The 25078-nt window shown below is 43.3% G+C and overlaps 1 protein-coding gene across 1 annotated transcript; it reads left to right on the forward strand.

The window, feature by feature from the left end:
- Positions 1–726: 726 nt before the first annotated feature.
- On the forward strand, positions 727–15050 carry LOC120060980 (Krueppel-like factor 15). Its single transcript, XM_039010439.1, has 3 exons — positions 727–916; positions 3049–4324; positions 11339–15050. Exons 2-3 carry the CDS (start codon positions 3135–3137, stop codon positions 11505–11507), a joined length of 1359 nt encoding a protein of 452 aa, XP_038866367.1. The 5' UTR covers positions 727–916; positions 3049–3134; the 3' UTR covers positions 11508–15050.
- The last annotated feature ends 10028 nt before the right edge of the window (positions 15051–25078 follow it).

Genomic DNA, 25078 nt, shown 5'->3' on the forward strand with positions numbered 1-25078 from the left:
TAGCCACCATGCTTCTACATCTGCATTACTTGCTGTTTGGGGTTTTAAACTGGGTTTCTGTATAAGCACTTTGTGACATCTGCTGATGTAAAAAGGGCTTTATACATCAATGTGATTGATTGATAGAGTACGTGATGACCTAGTGTACACAACATTTACTTCATTTAAGTGTTTATGTACCTAATAAAAATCTAAAGTTCAATATATTTCCATGCATTTTCAACTCAACCAATAGTTTTTTCACAAAAACTGTTGCATTAAATAGCAAATGTGTCTACTCTGGTCTTGGCACGTGCGCTATAGCCAAAGGCTCGCAGATACAGTACCCGTAGGCTGTGCAGGTAGGCTAGTCTACGTGATGAAATTATTATGGATAAGAGCGAGAATATTTTTATTTGTCAAACGGCAGTCAACCATCGATCATCATGTCATCAGAATAATGTATTGGAAAGGAGCATCAAGATCACCGTGCACTTTCACCACCTTGTGAAGTTCATCATCATCATTTATTTAATAATAATGTTATTTTTATATATATACACCGTATGACTTTACTAGCATAAAAACTGTTGATGTGAACGTGGTCAGAGTCTGTCTGTAGAGAGTTTATTGACGACAAATTTGGAGCCCAGCCTCCAAGCGTTGTCAACCAATAGTAAGAGCAGAGCAGACGAGCCTTCATAAACCAACTGCCAACCCCTTATTTTACTTATAAGCTACACAGCACCAATCATGTAACGGTGTACTACTACCACAGTAGATCGTAGCTCCAGCTCTACCGCTCTGCATTGCGATGAGAAGCTCCTCTCAAGGGGTTATCCACAACCCTATTGACTATTGACGTCATCTCGTCACCGGAGAAGTGATCTCTTACTAAGACTTGGTGAAAGGACAAAAATTCTCTCGATACATAAAGGTAAGTGCATAATTGATGCCGTAAATAGTGTTTAACATGGGAAGTGATGGTAGAAAACGCATTGGTGCGTGCGTCCTCTGGTGCGCTCCCTCGGCCATCGCTGCACTGGACATTACAACATGTTTACGTCGAGAGGACGCATGGTGCTCCATGCTTTCTGCCTATGGGGCGCAGACAGCAGGGGGATAACGGCTACGTCGAATGAACAGGCTTATGCTGAGTATGTGGACATAATGTGCGCTGTATAGTGTAAGGACATATTTTTCACCGTGGATATGCGCATCAAAATGGCACTACTTTGGATAGGCTATATTTTAGATGCATAGGTTATTGCATTCAACTAGAAAAAGGTTTCTCACAGAAAGGGAATGAGGGAGACTGTCACATGTTATCAATGTGGTTAGGCCTACAATGTACATCTCTTTAACATTGCCTACACCATAGTTGTCTAGTTGTTACCATTTTATCTGCTACGTATTTTTAAATCATGTTTTTGGTTTATTCAAATAGGCTACTAGTATGACAGAAGTTAATTGCACCCAGCCCGATCCATTCAAAGTATTGGTTGTAGCCAAGTCAACGCTGTCAACGTTTTTATGATGTGCAGGTTATTATCGGTCAAATCACTGAAGGCTCTAGGCCTACGGAAGGGGGCGCTCAACTAGTTTCAAGCGCCCACATTTAGTACAGTGTAATACAGTTAAGTTTGAATAATGATTAAAGCCAATGGCAGAGAATCATTGCCAACAAAAGCTCTTAGATTTTACAGACAAGTTTTCTTACATTTGCCCAAGGAAAATACCAAGCGGATATTACTTGGAAGATAAAATACACCATGTAAATCCTCACTTATCATATATAATAATCTTATTGAATGAATAGTGGAAATATAAGTTGCCCATCACTTGATGATAAAATGCACTGAAATGTGTGGTTTAAGCAAGCCAATTATTTGAAGCCGACAAGTTAAGTTGACAGCAGCTGTTGCCTGCCCTGTAGTAACCTATGGGAATTAGACTAGGCCTACTATTACACTAGGCTAGTATTGCAATGATACACAGGTAACTGCCAAAAATAATGGAAACAGTTGAGTAAATGAGGGATACAAATTATATTGAAAGCAGGTGCTTCCACACAAGTGTGGTCTCTGACTTAATTATGCTATTAACATCCCATCATGCTTGGGTTCATCTATGAAAATGCTGGGAAGGCTATTATTTGGGCCATTATTTTGGCTACCATGGCTATTCCCCCATCCACAGAGCACGAGTGGTCACTGAATGGTTTGTTGAGCATTAAAACTATGTAAACCATATGTTATGGCTGTCTCAGTCACAAGATCTCAACCCAATTAAACACTTATTGGAGATTCTGGAGCGGCGCCAAGACAGAGTTTTCCACCACAATGCCAAGGTGCATTGAAGCTGTTCTGGCTCATGGTGGCCCAATGCTAAGACACTTTATGTTGGTGTTTCCTTTATTTTGTCAGTTACCTGTATATCTAGAAGAAAAGCTTTGACAATTGTGGTAGTCATCTATTTTCGACCTTGGTTTACGACCACATGTGAAAGTGAAGTGGAAACATACTCTTTAAATGGGAACGGCTATAAGGACACTCCTGACATGCAAAACAACTCATAAAAACAAAACAAAAATCAACAACAAAAAAGTTCAGTGGCATTGCTCCATGCCCAAGCTGAGGTTTAATAAGAACTCATTAACCCCCGGCAGGCCAGCTAATATTTACTGTCTAAACCAGTTGTTCACAGCTCCTCAAGTACCCCCATCAACACACATGCTTGTTTTAGCCCTGGACAAACTCACCAGATTCAGATCATTGAGGGCTTGATGATTAGCTGACAAGTTGAATCAGGTGTGCTTGTCTTGGGCTACAACAAAAATGTGTGCTGTTAGGGGTACTGGAGGACTGGAGTTGTGAAACGCTGTTCTAAATCCCCAGGCAGGCTCATGCTCTGGTGCAAGAGGGAGTGTTATAGAAGTGCTATGTAACTATCCTTATGACTCTTGAGTTATTGTTGTTAGCGGAGGATAACATGATCTCTCTTTCTTGTAATTCTCTCCATTGCCATGCCATTTTGCACACATGATGGACATCTATTCCTCTTTTCTAGGAAGAAGAGGAGAAACTGAATCATACACTTATAACTAGTATAAACCAGAGGGGAGCTAGCAGAGCTGTGACTGGCTCAGGTCAGGAATGGTAGATCACTTGCCGATGGGCGAGGAGACCTTCATGTATTACACCAACTCTCCGGCAGACCATCACGCATCGGACATGGTGACAGACACGGGTGTCTACCAGGCGCTGTCCTCCCCGTTCTCAGAGGACGACCTGAGTGACTCGTCCAGCGCTCGCTCCTGCTCCAGCCCTGAGTCCCAGGTGCTGGGTTCCAGCTACGGCAGCAGCAGCAGCAGTGGAGAGAGCCAGGACGGTCTCCTGGACTTCCTGCTCACCCAGGCCACACTGAGACGTGTAGTTACTCCCTCTCTATCCCCCTCAGTACCACCCATCCTCCCCATGGGTCTAGCATGGGAGTCAAAGAGGGACCGCCTGTCTCCACCAACTAAAGAGGAGTGCTTTGAATTCCCTGAGTTCCCAGCGGACCTGGATGATCACATAGGGCTGCTGTTTCAGCCCACCCTGGAGGAGATAGAGGAGTTCCTGGAGGAGAATATGGAGGTGGTGGCGTTGAAGAATGAGGCTTGCGAGGGTGGGATGTTGGATGTAAACAGTCAGGTGACAGGGTCAGTGCCTGGGCTAGCGCACTCAGACCAAACAGTACCTGTTGCCGGTGCTACTGACCTCACCACAGAGACCAAACACACACCAACATCCCCGATAACAGACTCCAACGTGTGTAGTGGGATTAAACAGGAAGACAGTGCTGGGACACCAGCATCAGTAGAGGGGTCCAGTGTGCCGCCTGTCATCCTGCAGATTCAACCAATCCAGATTAAGCAAGAGCCAATCCCAGGTGCGATACCAACACCAGTATCACAGCAGACCACCCAGCCCACCTCAGACATCAAAATCGCCCAGCTCCTGGTCAACATCCAGGGCCAGACTTTTGCCCTGGTGCCCCAGCTGATGTCCCCAGCTAATCTCAATGGCACATCTTCCAAATTTGTGCGCATCGCACCCGTACCCATAGCCGCCAAGCCCCTGGGTCCCGGGGAGGGTGGGCTTGCAGGTGGCCAGGCTGCAGGGATCCTGGTGGGAGGACAGAAGTTCCAGAAGAGCTCGGTAGCGGACCTTATAAAAATGCATAAGTGCACTTTCCCTGGATGTGCCAAGATGTACACTAAGAGCAGCCACCTGAAGGCCCACCTGAGGAGGCACACGGGGGAGAAGCCCTTTGCCTGCACCTGGCCTGGCTGTGGATGGAGGTGAGTGGGTTCAAGCACGTTATAGGTTGGGTTAGAGTCAGACTTCACAGGTGGAGCTCATAGGTATACCCTGTGTGGGGTTATTCATGTGACTATATGCACTGTGTGTTCAAAGTGAAGTCCAGGAGTGACAGTTAGTGCAGCAGGGTTGATGTTCAGCTATCAATTGTGATGGTCCATCCAGGAATGACAGTTTAGGGACACCAGTCCATGTTTTAGTTGCAGAAGCAACAGAGTATGCAACCATCTCTGTTGACTGTGGTTGTATTATCTGAGATGAGTCAATTCTTCACAGAAGTTAACATGGTTATCAACTTCCTTTGCTGGCTTGATTACCAGAGAGAAATATGATTCCATTCAAAGTCAATCCCTGCAGCTGTTTTGCAAAACACAGAGCTGAATTTTCCGAGAAAATATCATTAAGATTTACGCCATTTTGATTGGATATGATGAAGAACTAAAATGATTAGTTTCCCTCATATAAAATCCATATATAATTTGTTCTCTTCTCATGCTCTCTCGTCGTCTCCATATCGGTGTGTTTTCTTCTATTGCAGAGTTTGAGATTAGATTAAGGCCTTTGAAGTGCGGGCAGACTTTGCTCCCTCTACAGTAGCTGTCTCTCTGTTTGCTCTCTATCTGCACTCTGTTGCACACTTGCAGAATCAAGATATAAAAGTTTTGGTAGCAAGCAACACTTTGACTGACTTTCTGGCATACTAATTAGATTATAATCCATAACCTAATATTGGCCAAAGGCGTTTTAAGCACGTTTCTTTGTTTCCACTCACTCAGCAAGCATAAAGCATGCATTTGTCCCATATTATTCGCAGTTTAGTGTTTTTCGTCATGCATCTTGTTCTGGAGGCAGCTCTGCAGAGTGGTCACTAGCTGGCACAGCCACAAAGTTATCAAGTTAGATTTTAAACCAAACCTTAACCCTAACCGTAACCACCCTGCTAACCCTAATGCGTTTAAATTAAGACCAAAACACCCATTTTTGTTTTTATGAATTTTCACAATATAGAAGAAATAAATTATATTAAAGACTCATGACAATAAACATCAACCTGCATATCATTCATTCACCAGCCAGATATGTAATCCCACAAATAGGAAATCCAACATCCAGTTAATTCTTCAACAACCAAAGTTCAACCTATTGTATGGACCATGAACTTGCAGCCCTTTGGTCTTAAATCCATCTCCCTAACCTCTTCACCTGACACAGTTGCACAACTAAACACTAAACAATAGCTGGTTCTCCAGTCTGATAAGATTGACAGTGCTCAGCAGTCTGCCCTGGGACAGGACTGCCCTGGGCCTGTTGTATCCCCACACCTCCCCCAGGGCACAGTGTGGCCTTCAGAGGCTGCTCTCTGTCTGAGGGAACCCTCCTCCTTACGCCGTCCTGGTCAGGAAATGGAAGTGAGCTTGGGAAATATGCCCCTCCAGCCATCTGCAATTTGAGTGACTTGTGTTGTAATGAAAGAAAGTGTTTTTGACATTCCTCTGATTCTCTTCATGTCCATAAAACCAAATGACACATGTACTATAAAGCTGTGGATCCTTTTGCATTTTATCACACACAAAATATATACTGTACATGCATGCAGGCAAGCATAGACAGGCACAAACACATTTAAGCTGTTGTACTCACACTTTCACGTCGGTACAGAGTTGCAGGGGAACATTGGTATGGGGTTACTAGTGGACAGTATGTTTGAACCCAAACCGTTTATTGTGAAAACACCATGACGCTCTGAAAAAAGGGTTTGTCTTGTTTTTGTACCCGGTTCAACTTACAGTAAAAAGTTTTTTTTTAAAAATAAGATATGAATATAGTGTTCCTTAGTGTCCATTCTTCAAATGTTGAACTAAAGTGCTTTGGGGTTGCTGCGTACACGATTCTGTAATTGTAGCTTAATGAAGGTCCCAAGAGCTGGATAGTTGTGTGCAATTGGAACTTCTTATGTAGTTGGCTGAAGTTGTTATCGTTTAGCAAAATTGAGGAGCCTTCATACGCATGCACTGAGTTACAGTAACACTGTCCCTCCCTGTGGACTTACATGAGTTACAGTAACACTGTCCCTCCCTGTGGATTTACATGAGTTACAGTAACACTGTCCCTCCCTGTGGACTTACATGAGTTACAGTAACACTGTCCCTCCCTGTGGACTTACATGAGTTACAGTAACACTGTCCCTCCCTGTGGATTTACATGAGTTACAGTAACACTGTCCCTCCCTGTGGACTTACATGAGTTACAGTAACACTGTCCCTCCCTGTGGACTTACATGAGTTACAGTAACACTGTCCCTCCCTGTGGATTTACATGAGTTACAGTAACACTGTCCCTCCCTGTGGATTTACATGAGTTACAGTAACACTGTCCCTCCCTGTGGACTTACATGAGTTACAGTAACACTGTCCCTCCCTGTGGATTTACATGAGTTACAGTAACACTGTCCCTCCCTGTGGACTTACATGAGTTACAGTAACACTGTCCCTCCCTGTGGACTTACATGAGTTACAGTAACACTGTCCCTCCCTGTGGACTTACATGAGTTACAGTAACACTGTCCCTCCCTGTGGATTTACATGAGTTACAGTAACACTGTCCCTCCCTGTGGATTTACATGAGTTACAGTAACACTGTCCCTCCCTGTGGACTTAATTAAGTTACAGTAACACTGTCCCTCCCTGTGGATTTACATGAGTTACAGTAACACTGTCCCTCCCTGTGGACTTACATGAGTTACAGTAACACTGTCCCTCCCTGTGGATTTACATGAGTTACAGTAACCCTGTCCCTCCCTGTGGACTTACATGAGTTACAGTAACACTGTCCCTCCCTGTGGATTTACATGAGTTACAGTAACCCTGTCCCTCCCCGTGGACTTACATGAGTTACAGTAACCCTGTCCCTCCCCGTGGACTTACATGAGTTACAGTAACCCTGTCCCTCCCTGTGGACTTACATGAGTTACAGTAACACTGTCCCTCCCCGTGGACTTACATGAGTTACAGTAACACTGTCCCTCCCTGTGGATTTACATGAGTTACAGTAACACTGTCCCTCCCTGTGGATTTACATGAGTTACAGTAACACTGACCCTCCCTGTGGACTTACATGAGTTACAGTAACACTGTCCCTCCCTGTGGATTTACATGAGTTACAGTAACACTGTCCCTCCCTGTGGACTTACATGAGTTACAGTAACACTGTCCCTCCCTGTGGATTTACATGAGTTACAGTAACCCTGTCCCTCCCCGTGGACTTACATGAGTTACAGTAACCCTGTCCCTCCCTATGGACTTACATGAGTTACAGTAACCCTGTCCCTCCCTGTGGACTTACATGAGTTACAGTAACCCTGTCCCTCCCCGTGGACTTACATGAGTTACAGTAACCCTGTCCCTCCCTATGGACTTACATGAGTTACAGTAACCCTGTCCCTCCCTGTGGACTTACATGAGTTACAGTAACACTGTCCCTCCCTGTGGACTTACATGAGTTACAGTAACCCTGTCCCTCCCTGTGGACTTACATGAGTCACTGTAACAAATCAAATCAAGTTTTATTTGTCACATGTTACAAGCCCTTAACCAACAATGCAGTTTTAAGAAAATACCTAAAAAAAGTAAGAGATAAGAATAACAAATGATTAAAGAGCAGAAGTAAATAACAATAGCGGGGCTATATACAGGGGGTACCGGTACGGAGTCAATGTTCGGGGGCACTGGTGTCGAGGTAATTGAGGTAATATGTACATGTAGTTATTAAAGTGACTATGCATTGATAATAACAGAGAGTAGCAGCAGCATTCCAGCTGGGGGGGGGGGGGGGGGGGGTCAATGCAAATAGTCTGGGTAGCCATTTGATTAGCTGTTCAGGAGTCTTATGGCTTGGGGGTAGAAGTTATTTAGGAACATCTTTGAGCTAGACTTGGCGCTCCGTTATCGCTTGCCGTCCGTGCGGTAGCAGAGAGAACAGTCTATGACAAGGGTGGCTGGAGTAACACTGTCCCTCACTGTGGACTGGAATCTGTGTTCATTCATGAGTGTGTTTGTACATTATGTTTACAGGAAAGAGTTTAGGACACATTTACTGGTAGTTCTTGTAATTCACCACAGTAAGTCCCCTCCTTTTGGCCTTTGCCAGCTCTTATCAGTAATTACTGTATGCTACAGGGCTGAGATCAGGGACAAGCTCGAACAGAGCCAGAGTGTAGCCTAACTGAGCTGTGGAGGTGATGGGAATCATGGCTCCCCTCCCCATGCCTGGGTGTCCCACCCTGCCCCACAGGAGCTCCACAAGCAGCCTTACTGTCATAAGCCCAACCTCCATCACCTCCAAACCACTGCTTATATAACATAGTTTCATATAGCAGTTACAGTACCAGTCAAATGTTTGGACACACCTACTCATTCCAGGGTTTTTCTTTATTTTTACAATTTTCTCCATTGTAGAATAATAGTGAAGACATCAAAACTATGAAATAACACATATGGAATCATATAGTAACCAAAAAGTGTTAAACAAACCAAAATGTATTTTATATTGGAGATTCTTCAAAGTAGCCACCCTTTGCCTTGATGACAGCTTTGCACACTCTTAGCGTACTCTAAAACAGCATCATGTGGTAGTCACCTGGAATGCATTTCAGTTAACAGGTGTGCCTTATTAAAAGTTAATTTGTGGAATTTCTTTCCATCTTATGCATTTGAGCCAATCAGTTGTGATTTGACAAGGTAGGGTTGGTATACAGAAGAAAGCCCTATTTGGTAAAAGACCAAGTCCGTATTATGTCAAGAACAGCTCAAATAAGCAAAGAGAAACGACAGTCCATCATTACTTTAAGACATGAAGGTCAGTCAATACGGAAAACTTCAAGAACTTTGAAAGTTTCTTCAAGTGCAGTCGCATAAACCATCAAGCGCTATGATGAAACTGTCTCTCAAGAGGACCTCCACAGGAATGGAATACCCAGAGTTACCTCTGCTGCAGAGAATAAGTTCATTAGAGTTACCAGCCTCAGAAATTGCAGCCCAAATAAATGCTTCACAGAGTTCAAGTAACAGACACATCTCAACATCAACTATTCAGAGGAGACTGGGTGAATCAGGCCTTCATAGTCGAATTGCTGCAAAGAAACCACTACTAAAGGACACCAATAAGAAGAAAATACTTGCTTGGGCCTAGAAAGATGAGCAATGGACATTAGACCGGTGGAAACCTGTCCTTTGGTCTGATGAGTCCAAATTTGAGATTTTTGGTTCCAACCGCCGTGTCTTTGTGAGACGCAGAGTAGGTGAACAGATGATCTCCGCATGTGGTTTTCCCACCGTGAAGCTTGGAGGAGGAGGTGTGATGGTGTGGGCGTGCTTTGCTGGTGACACTGTCAGTGATGTATTTAGAATTCAAGGCACATTTAATGTGCATGGCTACCACAGCATTCTGCAGCGATACGCCATCCCATCTGGTTTGCGCTTAGTGGGACTATCATTTGTTTATCAACAGGACAATGACCCAACACACCTCCAGGCTGTGTAAGAGCTATTTGACCAAGAAGGAGAGTGATGGAGTGCTGCATCAGATGGGCTGGCCTCCACAATCACCAGACCTCAACCCAATTGAGATGGTTTGGGATGAGTTGGACCGCAGAGTGAAGGAGAAGCAGCCAACAAGTGCTCAGCATATGTGGGAACTCCTTTAAGACTGTTGGAAAAGCATTCCAGGTGAAGCTGGTTGAGAGAATGCCAAGAGTTTGCAAAGCTGTCATCAAGGCAAAGGGTGGCTACTTTGAAGAATCAAAAAAATATTTTGATTTGTTTGACACTTTATTGGTTACTACATGATTCACTATTATTGTACAATGTAGAAAATAGTAAAAAAAAAAAAAAAAAAAAACCTTGAATGAGTCGGTGTGTTCAAACTATTGACTTGTATATAAAATAGCCTTACAGTTTCCTACAGGGAAATACTTCATATCAAAATCCAGGAAGAGATAGTTTGTTGGGTCCCTTTTTTGGCCCCTTCAGTTACAGTCCTAAAGGTAAGGCTTATTATCTTAGAGGACAAGGTGAGGCTGAGTTTCGGTCAAAGACAACTGAATGAACTGTCTGAATCATGTCTCAACATGAAGGAGTTATAGAACAATATCAGCTTTGGGGTATAGAGGGTACTGACGCATAACGTATAGTACATAAGTAATATAATAGTATTACAATGAGGTTTCCTAATGTAAGAAAAATGTACCTCACGGTCTTCATGCCCAGAACCACTTATCTAGTTTACATACAGTGCCGTACAGTATTTGTTTTAGACTTACTTCTGCCCATACAGGCCCATACAGGCGATCCTCTGTTGCTAATGTAGCCTAGTCATACGTAACCATTTTACTACCATGTTATATACAGTATGTGTAGCACCTACTATTCCATGTGTGTATGTAGCCATATTACCACGTATCTTGCAGGGATCCTTTTATTTAATCTCAATAGCACAGTTGCAACATGGTTCATGGTCAATGTCAATGGAATGAATGTCTAGGAATTACTTAAAATCTCTTTAATCAGTATGTTACCATTGGGAATTAACACCTTCCTGGGAAAAGGGCATGCTCGCGATGTGTTAGGAAATCAATCCCCTGTTCCAGATTAAACAGCCTCAACGCACGCACGCACGCACACACACACACACACAGAGAGAGAGAGAGTCTGTCATGAGTAATGAGTTAACCCTTTACCCAGGGATTAGAGTGAAGACCAAAAACAGATCTGTTTGACTTTTCTGTGAAGATGTGTTAAACCCAAATATGGGTAGAGCTATAATATGGGTAAAACTCTTTTTTTGAAGAGTGTTGGAAAGATCCTTTATCCTGTGTTGTGTTCTGGTGTAGTCAGACAGAGAGAGGGGGCTTTTTTTTTTTTATCTCAGGGTGTTATGGCAAGCAGTTGCACTGATATAGGACTCATGTCTTTTGTGCTCTTGGTCTGTCTGTCTCTCAGGTTCTCGAGGTCAGACGAACTCTCCAGACACCGGCGCTCCCATTCTGGAGTGAAGCCTTACCAGTGTCCTGTTTGCGAGAAGAAGTTTGCCCGCAGCGATCACCTGTCCAAACACATCAAAGTCCACCGCTTTCCACGAAGCAGCAGGACTGTGCGCTCCGCAAACTGACCCTGCTGACCCCCCCCCCCCCCCCCCCCATATCCTGCTAGACTGAGGCCACGCCAGGGGACACACAGAGAGACAAGGAGAGGATATTTGTGTGAGAGAGAGAGTTGGAGGAATGAATGTGGGAGAGGGCATGAAGCAGAGGGGACAGTGGGACTGAACGTTCAAACAACGGTTAAGCGAGAGAGTGTTTGAATGTTTTGTTTGTTTATGTGTGTGTGTTTGTGCAAGATTGTGTGACGCACGTTGGTGGTCCTGTGATAATTTATTGGGTGATACAAAACAAAAACTCTTACTTGACATGACATCTTCACAGGTGTATTACGTCTTGTAAATAGCTTTTCTTTCATTTTGGGGGTTTTGTCAAATTTTAAAGATAACATTTGAGAATCGAAAAGAAGTTTTGTTATGCAAAGTATTTTTACACTGAGGTTTGAATTAATTGTTGTTGATGTACCTGCCTATAATTAATGCATCAACATTCCTTCTTCTCATCGCCAAGGGAGTTTTAAACTTTTACTACGTAGTTCTTTAAACCAAAACATTTATATTAATACTCAAATGTTCATGTTGAACTACTGATCATTATCAGGATCATGCCATTATAAGCTACTGGCAAAATGTGGAGGATGCTGTCTCCTATTTTCATTACAGGAGCACTATGATGACTCGTGCCAGGTAAAAGGCATGTGGATCAGCTAACAGTGAACAGCCAACTGCCGTACAACGAGGTGCAACAAAAAGGAAATGCGCACATTGTTTTATGGTGCGTTGTTTATATGTGAACCGACTGGCCTTTTGATCAGTACTGAATAATTGTATGTTTTCTTTTTGTATATTTGTATACGTTAGCTGGAGGAGATGTTCTTTTTTATTTAGTTGAATGTGTGTTATGTCCGTGACTCTTGAAGCTCATGCTATTTGAATATCATAATGTCATCCACGTGTCTGGCCTGGTAACAATGCAGTGCCTTCGGAAAGTATTCAGACCCCCTGATCTTTTTCCACATTTTGTTACATTACAGCCTTATTCTAAAATTGATTCGAATAACGTAACAAAATGTGGAAAAAGTCAAGGGGTCTGAATACTTTCCGAAGGCACCGTATGTCCTTTGGGGCCAATATCTCAACTGAGTACAGAGGATCTGTTTGAACATAATTATAGCACTTAGTTGGTGGCTGTACAAAATCTCCATAGCACATGAGCATTGAATGTCTGCCATCTTCTATACTGTACACCAATATGAGCATGTCAATCAGAACATATGTGTGTATGTCAGTGACAGTTCCATACAATGCTGGTGTAGGAGCAATGAAGGACCCAATCCATGAAATCAATGTCAGTGTAATCAATGTTTTCAGTAAAACAGTTGAACTATGTTTTTTAGGGATTCTAGCTTCACTAGCCTGAGTTCACTGTCTCCTCAATATCAACACAATGGTCTGCCTCGTGTCATCAACACCTGGTACTGGAACAAACCTATAGCCTTTCAACAGTGACTTCTACTTCAAATTGATAGCAGTGCTAAGTAAGCCAAGGCTCCTGAGGGATTGAATGTGGTGGATAAGAACTGGAATTGCATGGTGCTATTTATGAGTTACTTTACTCTTGAACACGTGACAGGAAATGGTCATAGAAATCTCTCCAATGCACGTGGCCGTAGTCACCCTCCTTGCCTGCAGCTGACACGTGATTGGCTTAGGTAGGGGGGGGGGAAACGAAAAACCATTATAAACACAGTATTTGTGTTTTCTTTTCCCTCTGCAAAAACTGCACTGTCTTTGATGGCTTGTCTTTTATGTATTATCAACTTCTGAACCTAAGAGGTATAGGGAGAACAGTATGCTTATAGGAATGCATTCCTTCCATTCAATTTGAAAGGCTTTTTTAATAAGAAACGGTGTTATTTTAACCCATGAATGTATGTATATACTGTCGCTAGATATGCATCTAAAAGAAACAGAAATATTATTCTTATCATTTCTGGGATTGTGTACATTTCTAGTGCAAAACATGTAAAGAAGTGTACATAATGACAATTAATGATATATTATATAGATATCATATATTTTTCTTTGTTCTACGTTAAGATGCATTTACAAATAAACCAAACCCAAAACATAAAGTAGTTATGCTTTTTCCCATATTTGGTCTAGTTAGAGCTTTGTTGTCCAAAAATAATCCGTGGTCATTGATGCAAGGTCCGTTGTTGTCATTCCATTTTTGCATGACTCCCTGCTTTCTATCACTGTGACGCCTACTCTTTATCTGTAGCATTCATCATAATCTGCTATTACACTACCAACAGGGGGAAAACAGTCAAACAACACAAGGGTACAGTGATATGCTTTTATTACCCTTTATGGCCATGGGTCTCTCCAGTGGACCGTTTGGTTTCTCAAATAAGCTTTTGTTTTCAGGTTTGTTTGATACCCTTGCTTCCGAGTGAGTTGGTTGGAAAAACATTTTTTAAAGCTAGACAAGAAACTTTATTAAGCTGGAAAACTCGAGGAATGCCAGAATAAGATGTACACCATATGGCAAGCATTCATGGAGCACTCACTCGTTTTCTCCCACTCTCTCATGCTCTCTCTCCTTATCCCTATGTGCATTTAACTACTTCTTTAATGGGAGGCTGGATGGGTCTCACTGCAGGCATGTTTGCCAGCCACACATTTGCTGAGTCATTCTGTATAAACAGAGAGAGCACGCCTGACTATATGATGCTGTTATTTATGTAGCCCACATTGATTTATGAGCCGCTATGGTTTAGAGGCATTCTGGGATGCAGGAGGACTTAATTCAAGACATCTGTTTGGGGGCCATTCTGATTTCAGGCCTAGTATCTTCAGCCCTGTTCCTGTCTTCAGGCTATACAAAGGCAGTGTTGTCATTCTGCTTGATGTTCAGACACCACTGTGTTGATCTGAGGCATAGGAGACCTCTGGGTGCCTTTTGCGTCCTTTGATATTTTATGTAGAAATTATGCACCAATATTGAATTTTAAAAGCATGTTATATTAAACGAAGTGACCTTTAATATAGACCACATGGAGAATTCAATAAATCTGTCCCTCCGTCAACCCTGTGTCACTTCTTGGAAGGTTTTAACCCACTTAATCCCAACATTTCTCCCAAATTTCACCATCATTGTAAATCCCAAATTATTTTGTTGCTTTAACAAAGTAATTTCTGAAGATTAGTATTTATTCCATGTGATTAGGGATTCATTTACATCTGTCCTTCATTATAAGGTAAACCCTGTTATGTGAACTGAAATCTAATTTTAATATGGTGAAACTATTCCTTCTAAAAAAAACTATTTTATAAACAATTTTTTTACATCTAATAAATCATAGAGTAAGCAGGTGAGCTGGTTCTACTCTTTATGGCAATTTTCTGGTGTTTTGTGGTGAAAAACTGAGCAGGTTGAGCATAGCACGTCAACACTGTTATCCATAGATAGACAGGCTCGAAATATTTTTACAATTTCTTATTTTTTTGTGAAGCTTGCATTCGATTGCCAATCCCTGTTGCACACAACAAGCTTCCCTTCCCCCTGTCACAAGGGATTTATGGCTGTTTAAGAAGAAATTGTCAACTCTGTTACGGTCAACCCTGTTACGGTCAACCCTGTTAATTTATTTGGCAGTTAATGGGCACTTAGTAATTTTTTATTTAACCTCTTGAGATGGGAAAACATGTTTTTTTAAATTGTATTAAGTTGAAAGTATGCTCTTTATTACACTTTTCAAAAGGCACCTAATTGGTGGAATGACCCCTCTACATCAACGGCATGATTTGAATGGCAATATACACAGCTGTTGCTTCTCTCATATAATTAGTACTAATTTTAGTGTATCAGATGCTTCATGCCCAGTCTGAAACGCATCAGTATAATGCTGTTACAGATGGATGCTTCATTGAAACACTGTATTTATTTGACTAACCACACAATTAAACTGCTGCGAGTGAAATAGATATGGAGGTCACATAATATATTCCAGTGCTGGGTTTAGATTTGGACTGTGGTGGCGTGCTAATGAGCCACAAGGCAACCTGTGCACGAGAGTGTGATAAATCAGGCAGCATATCACCTTGGCTTTCCAAAGTCAACTGCTGTCTGATTAATGAGTCTTTATTTTAGGAGGATTGGATGGTGTAGGAGCAGGGTCCCATCTGCAGTGGAATTCAGGTAGTCTAGGTCATTTATAAATAACTGTTACCAAGTATAATGGTGCACGTGTGTTTATTATAGTGTGTGTGTGCATTTGTGTTTAAGAGAGAAGGAGACAGACACAGAAAGAGGGGGACAGAGATGAGTGCTCTTAGAGGGCCTCTTTAGCTGCGGGGCTAAAGCAGAGAGCAATATTGAACCCTTTTCATAAATAGAAACCTGAATAGTATGATCTTTTAAAAAATTTAAATAGCTCTTCCACTGGGCACAAATGTCAGTACAATGTCTACTTTTGAATTAAATTTGGTTGAGCTGTTAACTAATGTGAATTCAAAGTGAAATCAACAAAACATTTCACCATGACATTGGATTTAGGTTAAAAGTTGGGTGAAAAAAAGGCAAAATACCCGTATGTTAACTTTTTGCAAATTCAATATATTTTCCACATCAATTCAACGTCATCACATAGTTGTTTTTATAGTTGAAAGGACATGGAAACAACGTTGATTAACCACAGTTACGATTCAGTTCTTTCCGTTTCAATTAGGATCAAGACACATTGGTTAAATGTGCGAAAGAAAGGTAAAGAGGACATTTAGTAGTAAAATGGCCTCTGTCCCAACTGACCAGAATACACCATACATAAATGTTACGATGAATAGGAGGAAAAGAATAATGGTGGTAAAGATTGTGTAAAAAAAAAACTATTACGGGCTAAATTGAGTTCCTTGGTAATCCCAAACCATCTGGGGCTCTGCCCAACCCTCCTCAACTAAAGGACTGTACAGGAGCCCCCCGCCCCTGATATTCAGTGTGCTTAGGAACATGCTGTCCATGGTGTCAGGTGGATTCCTGGAAAGAGAGAGAGGGCATAACATACAGCTGATAGCACACGACACCCCTCTGATATGGGGAGCTTGCTATTCCGGCCGGTACTGTAGTTATGCTTACTCTTAGAGTGTAGTAATGTCTAGTAGTTATAGAAAGAGATGAGGCATCATCCTCCAGTATTCATTCATCGAAGACTCGGAAATAGAGAGTTGTATCTCAGCCACAGCGATTGTATTACATCACTCATTGGGCTCCCGAGTGGCGCAGCGTTCTAAGGCATTGCATCTTAGTCACTACAGACCCCAGCCGTGATTGGGAGTCCCTTAGGGCGGTGCACAATTGGCCCAGCGTCGCCCGGGTTAGGCTATGGCCGGGGTAGCCCGTCATTGTAAATAAGAATTTGTTCTTAATTGACTTGCCTAGTTAAATAAAGGTTAAATAGATGTTATTTTTTAAATTACAGCTGAAATATCTAAACTGAGTGGACAAAAGATTAGGAACACCTTCCTAATATTGAGTTGCACCCCCTTGTGCCCTCAGAACAGCCTCAATTTGTCAGGGCATGGACTCTCCAAGGTGTTGAAAGCGTTCCACAGGGATGCTGTCTCATGTTGACTCCAATGCTTCCCACAGTTGTGTCAAGTTGGCTGGCTGTCCTTTGGTGTGCTGGACCACTCTTGATACATACAGGAAACTGTTGCAGTTCTTGACACACTCAAACCAGTGTGCCTGGCACCTACTACCAAACCTCGTTCAAAGGCACTTAAATATTTTGTCTTGCCCATTCCTCCTTTGAATGGTAAACATACACAATCCATGTCTCAACTGTCTCAAAGCTTACCTATCCTTCTTTAACCTGTCTTGCCCCCTTCATCTACATTGATTGAAGTGGATTTAACAAGTGACATCAATAAGGGATCACAGCTTTCACCTGGATTCACCTGGTCAGTCGGTCATGTAAAGATCAGCTGTTTCTAATGTTTTGTACCCTCAGTGTGTATCTGACAACAACACCTGAAACCATAAGGGAACGCCTGAGAGACATAAACGTTATCACCATCTTTACAGTATACTTCTTGTCTTATGCCCTAAATCTAATACTACAGTAGGTTCCTGATTGTCCAGAATAAAGTCAAAGCATGAGAGAGCAAAGACAACAAACATAGTGAATTAGACAAAAGGACACAACGTGAAAGCAAGGCGTTGTCAACTCCCAAACTCTGCCAGCTAACTGGCAGCACTTTGGGGAAAGCAGGCTTTGAAGGAGACCAAATCACAAAACATTTGTTGTTTGGTATAAGCTGTCCTTTCTCTCCCAGTGGCTTAGAAGACTCTCCATTGATTCTAGATGGGAGCAAGCAACCACAACAAAGCTTAGCACCACACAAAGTATTATACAATGACATCCAACCACTCCAAATCCCTTGCAGCCTATTATTCATTGAAATTGTAAAATATTGCATATCTCTCATGCATTGGTGACACGTCATTCAGGGCAGTGTTTTAACCCCCACATTTTTTACAAAGAACCAACACTTCAGCGAGCAGGCCTTTCTAATCGACCTGGCCCGGGTATCCTGGAAGGATATTGACCTCAACCAGTCAGTAGAGGATGCCTGGTTGCTCTTTAAAAGTGCATTCCTCACCATCTTAAATAAGCATGCCCCGTTCAAAAAATGTAGAACTAAGAACCGATACGGCCCTTGGTTCACCCCAGACTTGACTGCCCTTGACCAGCACAAGAACATCCTGTGGCGTTCTGCATTAGCATCGAATAGCCACCGCGATATGGAACCTTTCAGGGTAGTCAGGAACCAATGGATAGGAACATTGTCACCACCGATAAATCTACGATAATCTATCATTTCAATAAGCATTTTTCTACGGCTGGCCATGCTTTCCACCTGGCTACCCCTACCTCGGCCAACATCTCAGCAACCCCTGCAGCAACTTGTCCAAGCCCCCCCGCTTCTCCTTCACCCAAATCCAGATAGCTGATGTTCTGCAAGAGCTGCAACATCTGGATCCCTACAAATCAGCCGGGCTAGACAATCTGGACCCTCTCTTTCTGAAATTATCCGCCGGAATTGTTGCAACACCTATTACTAGCCTATTCAACCTCTCTTTCGTATCGTCTGAGAACCCCAAAGATTGGAAAGCTGCCGCGGTCATCCCCCTCTTCAAAGGGGGAGACTCTAGACCCAAACTGCTATAGACCTATATCCATCCTGCCCTGCCTTTCTAAAATCTTCGAAAGCCAAGTTAACAAACAGATCACTGACCATTTCGAATCCCACCGTACCTTCTCCGCTATGCAATCTGGATTCCGAGCTGGTCATGGGTGCACCTGAGCCACGCTCAAGGTTATAAACAATATCATAACCGCCATCGATGAAAGACAGTACTGTGCAGCTGTCTTCATCGACCTGGCCAAGGCTTTCAACTCTGTCAATCACTGCAGACTCAATAGCCTTGGCTTCTCAAATGACTGCCTCGCCTGGTTCACCAACTACTTCTCAGATAGAGTTCAGTGTGTCAAATCGGAGGGCCTGTTGTCTGGACCTCTGACAGTCTCTATGGGGGTGCCACAGGGTTCAATACTCGGGCCGACTCTTTTCTCTGTATATATCAATGACGTCGCTCTTGCTGCTGGTGATTCTCTGATCCTCCTCTACGCAGACGACACCATTCTGTATACATCTGGCCCTTCTTTGGACACCGTGCTAACAAACCTCCAAACGAGCTTCAATGTCATACAACACTCCTTCCGAGGCCTCCAACTGCTTTTAAATGCAAGTAAAACTAAGTGCATGCTCTTCAACCGATTGCTGACCGCACCCTTCCGCCCGACTAGGATCACTACTCTTGACGGTTCTGACTTAAAATATGTGGACAACTACAAATACCTAGGTGTCTGGTTAGACTGTAAACTCTCCTTCCAGACTCACATTAAGCATCTCCAATCCAAAGTTAAATCTAGAATCGGCTTCCTATTTCACAGCAAAGCATCCTTCACTCATGCTGCCAAACATACCCTCGCAAAACTGACTATCCTACCGATCCTTGACTTTGGCGATTTTGACGATCATTTACAAAATAGCCTCCAACACTCTACTCAGCAAACTGGATGCAGTCTATCACAGTGCCATCCGTTTTGTCACCAAAACCCCATATACTACCCACCACTGCGACCTGTATGCTCTCATTGGCTGGCCCTCACTACATATTCGTCGCCAAACCCACTGGCTCCAGGTCATTTATAAGTCCATGCTAGGTAAAGCCCCACCTTACCTCAGCTCACTGGTCACCATAGCAACACCCACCCGTAGCATGCGCTCCAGCAGGTATATTTCACTGGTCATCCCCAAAGCCAACACTTCCTTTGGCCGCCTTTCCTTCCAGTTCTCTGCTGCCAGTGACTGGAACGAATTGCAAAATTCACTGAAGCTAGAATCTTATATCTTCATCTCTAACTTTAAGCATCAGCTGTCAGAGCAGTTTACAGATAATTGCACCTGTACACAACCAAGCTGTAAATAGCACACCCAACTATCTCATCCCCATATGTCTATTTATCCTCTTGCTCTCTGGCACCCCAGTAGCTCTACATGAACATCATCTGCACATCTATCACTACAGTGCTAATGCTAAATTGTAATTATTTCACCTCTATGGCCTATTTATTGCCTTACCTCCCTACTCTTCTACATTTGCACACACTGTACATAGATTGTTCTATTGTGTTATTGACTGTGCGTTTGTTTATGTGTAACTCTGTGTTGTTGTTTTTGTCACACTGCTTTGCTTTATCTTGGCCAGGTCGCAGTTGTAAATGAGAACGTGTTCTCAACTGACCTACCTGGTTAAATAAAGGTGAAATAAATAATAATTTAAAAAAATACGCAAAAAATGATATATCTACACTACCAATCAAAAGTTTTATAACACCTAATCCTTGAAGGGTTTTTCTTTATTTGAGCTATTTCCTACATTGTAGAATAATAGTGAAGACATCAAACTATGAAATAACAGCCACCCTTTGGCTTGTTGACAGCTTTGCACACTCTTGGCATTCTCTCATCCAGCTTCATGAGGTAGTCACCTGGAATGCATTTCAATTAACATGTGTGCCTTATTAAAAGTTAATTTGTGGTATTTCTTTCTTTTCTTTGCTAGTGTAGTGCCAAGTACCTTCTTGTTATTCCCAGAATATTGTTTCTCTAAACTGGTCTATTTTGCATCTGAAACAGCACAGAATCAGATTCTAGAGTGGAAGTAAGTAGCACCAGACTCTGTGTAAGGAGAGTGGCATTGATGGTTGCTGTCTTGATTTGGCGCAGTGATGATGTGATGGGAGGGTGAGTTGGGGGGTCCTGTTCATTCTACTGAAGGTCACAAGGAGCTAACCTTTATTCTATCACTTCAACTATGGTGAGGTTCCACATGCCGAATCGGAGGGGAAGATCAAATGAACCCCGTCTTGCAATGGATCGGTCCGGCCAAGTGTGACGAGGAGCGTGTAACATTGCACATTCGCCATGTCACCACAGCGCACTGTCACGGGCACAATTTACCGTGCAGTGGAAACTCCATTTCAGACTGCAGTGTCAGCTGTCTGTGAAAGAGGCTCTGTGAGTGAGTGAGTGAGTGAGTGAGTGAGTGAGTGAGTGAGTGAGTGAGTGAGTGAGTGAGTGAGTGAGTGAGTGAGTGAGTGAGTGAGTGAGTGAGTGAGTGAGTGAGTGAGTGAGTGAGTGAGTGAGTGAGTGAGTGAGTGAGTGAGTGAGTGAGTGAGTCAATGAGTGAGTCAATGAGTGAGTCAATGAGTGAGTCAGTGTGTGAGTCAGTGTGTGAGTCAGTGAGTGAGAAGTGTGTGTGTGTGTGTGTGTGTGTTCGTAGCTGTGTGTTCATAGCTGTGTGCATGGGGTGACATGCGTTTGCGACTGCTTGTGTGGTGGAAAGGGTGTATGTGTTTGTGCACACATTCTAACGTTTAAAAAAGTGCTTATGCAACATTATTTGTTAACTGTGCTTTTCATCAGTAATTGTGCTAGTAGCTATAGAGCACTTCTATAAACCTTAGGTTGATTAGTGTTTGGTCACCAGAGGGGCGGAGCCTGCTGTGAATACTGTAAAACAAATGGATGCAACAAGTTAGAGGAAGCTGTTATCAGGTTGAAAAACGCCCTGACCTTAGAAAATATAATCATACAACATATGTTTCCTATAGGCATACCTGATTGTTTTATCTAGTCTAGCCTAAACCTTCCAAAGTATGCCCAATAAATGTATTTCATTACACCCTAAAGAATAGGTGCATGCATGCTAAGACCAAAATGGGAAAGTTTTTCCATATGGTAGCAGTACAATGCATCCTAGCTAGGCACAGAACGTTTTCCTGCTCAGCTGGACAGCTTAATAATAACAGCCAAACTGTTCTGGAACTGCTCTGCTCTCAGGGCCCAGGAGAATACCAGCCATTCTCTGGCATTTCTAACAGACCTCAACAATAAGTTGATGACCTATGATAGCATGGCCACATTATAGGAAGACTGAATGAATGGACATTATAGAACAATATAGCATTTATCCATTCACAATGAGATAATCCACATGGTTTCCATAATTCCTTAAAACGAAACAATAGTAACCATTGTTTAGGTTTTAATATTCCCCGATTTATAATCTGCAGGAATGCCCTTGATGGTGAATACTGTATAATCTCTCAAGATGCATGTCATGTCCACATTCATTAACTGTCCACTATTTAATAATGTTGTGTTTTTGTGGATGAAATTCCCACATAACATTCCTTATAGATCCAGTATACTCATTACTGGTTCTCTGCTCTATGCCACCCTGCTCCATGCTGCAGATGAAGACAATGGGTCCTGCACCCAGTCAATATTTATCCAGAGAAGCCAGAGTGGAAGAGGGTTTTCAGGCCTCACATGCACCGCCTGTACCTTCCATGACATGAATGATTGAAATGCAGCTCCTGGTGGGAAAACAACATGAGACAATCATACTTGTTGTTGATGAACTTGAGCATACAGAAGGAGTTGGTATTTCATTGAGGTATTTTGACAATTTTTTAGTTTTTAGTTGCAGGTATTTGCGTGCAGCCCAGTGGGTGTTTGGTAAAACCACATGTCCCTATAACATGTGTTGGCTGCCCTGTCAGCCTAGCCAATATCAACCATTACTGAAGTCCTACCAACAGATTTTGTTTGAGTTGTTTTGACACAAAATGAGTTTTGATCGAACTCTTTGTTAAAAGTCTATGAAGTTGAAGACTTCTATGCAAAGCAGAGAGCTGTTAGTAAATTCTCCCTCAGGCTCCTTGCAGGCCCATCTCTGAGCAGGTAGGTTTCCTTTCGACAAATCACTCCACTCTCCACACAGTGTGTTATTTATGACTCATGGTATTTTCTGGGTCATTAAATGCATCTTTAAATGGCTAAGGGCTACTGGGGCCAGGGCCCAGCAGTCATGCGGATTGTATCCAGGCAGAATGGCAGTCAATCTCCGCAGAAGAACAGGGCCTGAGAGTGTTTTGGAGTTGTGGGGTTGTGTGACCATATTTACATTTTTGTACCTTTATTAAACAGGAGAACCAGTCTGGCCGCCAGCTTAGTCATTTCCAGTCATTCATTCATAGATGGTGTAAAGTAAAACAAGCCCAAGATTATTAACCTCTCAGTCGATTAACTTGGCGTAGTCACTGTTGCATTGTTTAATGCATAACGTGCATGTTTATAGGCCAATGATAAAGATGGATGTGGGGAATAGGGGGAAAGCCTTCCATAATACAGTTTCAATAGGAAGTCCTCTTGTTTTAGAAGCCCTCCTTGACATGTGTTTGCTTTGTGTAAGAGTTCAGTGACCAGCCGGAGGAAGACGACACAACAGCACCCTCCTCAGGGGATAGGTACTCAGTGTAAAGCCAATTAGTACACACCTGGGCCCACTAATTGCTTTGTGTCTTCCTCTGTATAGGTGTGCCAGGAGAGCAGCTGGGGGAGAATGGGGAATGGAGACGGGGACCTGGGAGGACGTCGGATTTCCCTATCTCAGAGAAAGCTTTGTTTACTGGGGCACCTCTGTTAACCAAGGCAGGCTTTAGATAGAGAGAAGTGTTCCTCCTGTAACTATTATGTCTAGATGATAGTCTAAGACAGGAGTAGCCATTTGTTGTTTTCCCTTTTTGGCCACGGCCTTTTGGTCAACGGCTTAGTTTATGTTTATTTGTTTTGTTACGCTGGTGTTTCAGCGTTGGACGTTACCCTGTACTGGAGTTATTTTGTGGGGTGAAAGAAAATCCGTTTAGTAATCATTCACAAGAAAAGGAATCACAACCACTGCCTCTGATCTGTTCATTTTTTTACCTCCTGTCACACCCTTACCTTAGAGAGCCTTTTTATGTCTCTATTTAGTTTGGTCAGGGTGTGATTTGGGGTGGGCATTCTATGTTTTTGTTTTCTATGATTTTGTATTTCTATGTTTTGGCCGGGTATGGTTCTCAATCAGGGACAGCTGTCTATCGTTGTCTCTGATTGGGAACCATAATTAGGTAGCCCTTTTCCCTCCTTTCAGTGTGGGAAGTTGTCTTTGTTTGTGGCACTATAGCCTTAAGCTTCACGGTCGTTTTTGTATTGTTTATTGTTTTTGTCGGCGTCATCCTAAATAAAAGGAATATGTACGCTCACCACGCTGCACCTTGGTCCAGTTCTTTCGACGGCTGTGACAGAACTTCCCACCACAAAAGGACCAAGCAGCGTGGTAAGGGGGACTCATGGACTTGGGAGGAAATCCTGGACGGTAAAGGACTCTGGAGGCAGGCTGGGGAATATCGCCTTCCCAAGGAGGAGCTGGAGGCAGCAAAGGCGGAACGGCATCGTTACGAGGGACCACGGCTAGCAAGGAAGCCCGAGAGGCAGCCCCAATAAAAAGAATTGGGGGGTGGGGGCACACGGGGAGATTGGCAGAGTCGGGTTATAGACCTGAGCCAACTCCTCGTGCTTACCGTGGCGAGCGTCGTACTGGTCAGGCACCGTGTTATGCTAAATCTCCTGTATGTCTCCCCAGCCTGGTGAGTCCTGTGCCTGCTCCCAGAGCCAGGCCTCCTGTGTGTCTCTCCACTCCAGTGATCATCCATGGCACGAAGCCTCCAGTGATGATCCATGGCACGAAGCCTCCAGTGATGATCCATGACACGAAGCCTCCAGTGATGATCCATGGCACGAAGCCTCCAGTGATGATCCATGGCACGAAGCCTCCAGTGATGATCCATGGCACGAAGCCTCCAGTGATGATCCATGGCAAGAAGCCTCCAGTGATGATCCATGGCACAAAGCCTCCAGTGATGATCCATGGCAAGAAGACTCCAGTGATGATCCATGTCACGAAGCCTCCAGTGAGGAGTCATGGCATGAAGCCTCCCACAACGGCCTACAGTCCGGAGCCTCCAGCGACGGTCCCCAGTCCGGAGCCTCCAGAAACGGTCTCCAGTCCGGAGCCTCCAGCGACGTTCTCCAGTCCGGTGCCTCCAGCGACGGTCTCCAGTCCG

Source organism: Salvelinus namaycush, chromosome 16 (assembly GCF_016432855.1).
Source record: "Salvelinus namaycush isolate Seneca chromosome 16, SaNama_1.0, whole genome shotgun sequence".
In the NCBI taxonomy this organism is placed as follows: Eukaryota; Metazoa; Chordata; class Actinopteri; order Salmoniformes; family Salmonidae; genus Salvelinus; species Salvelinus namaycush.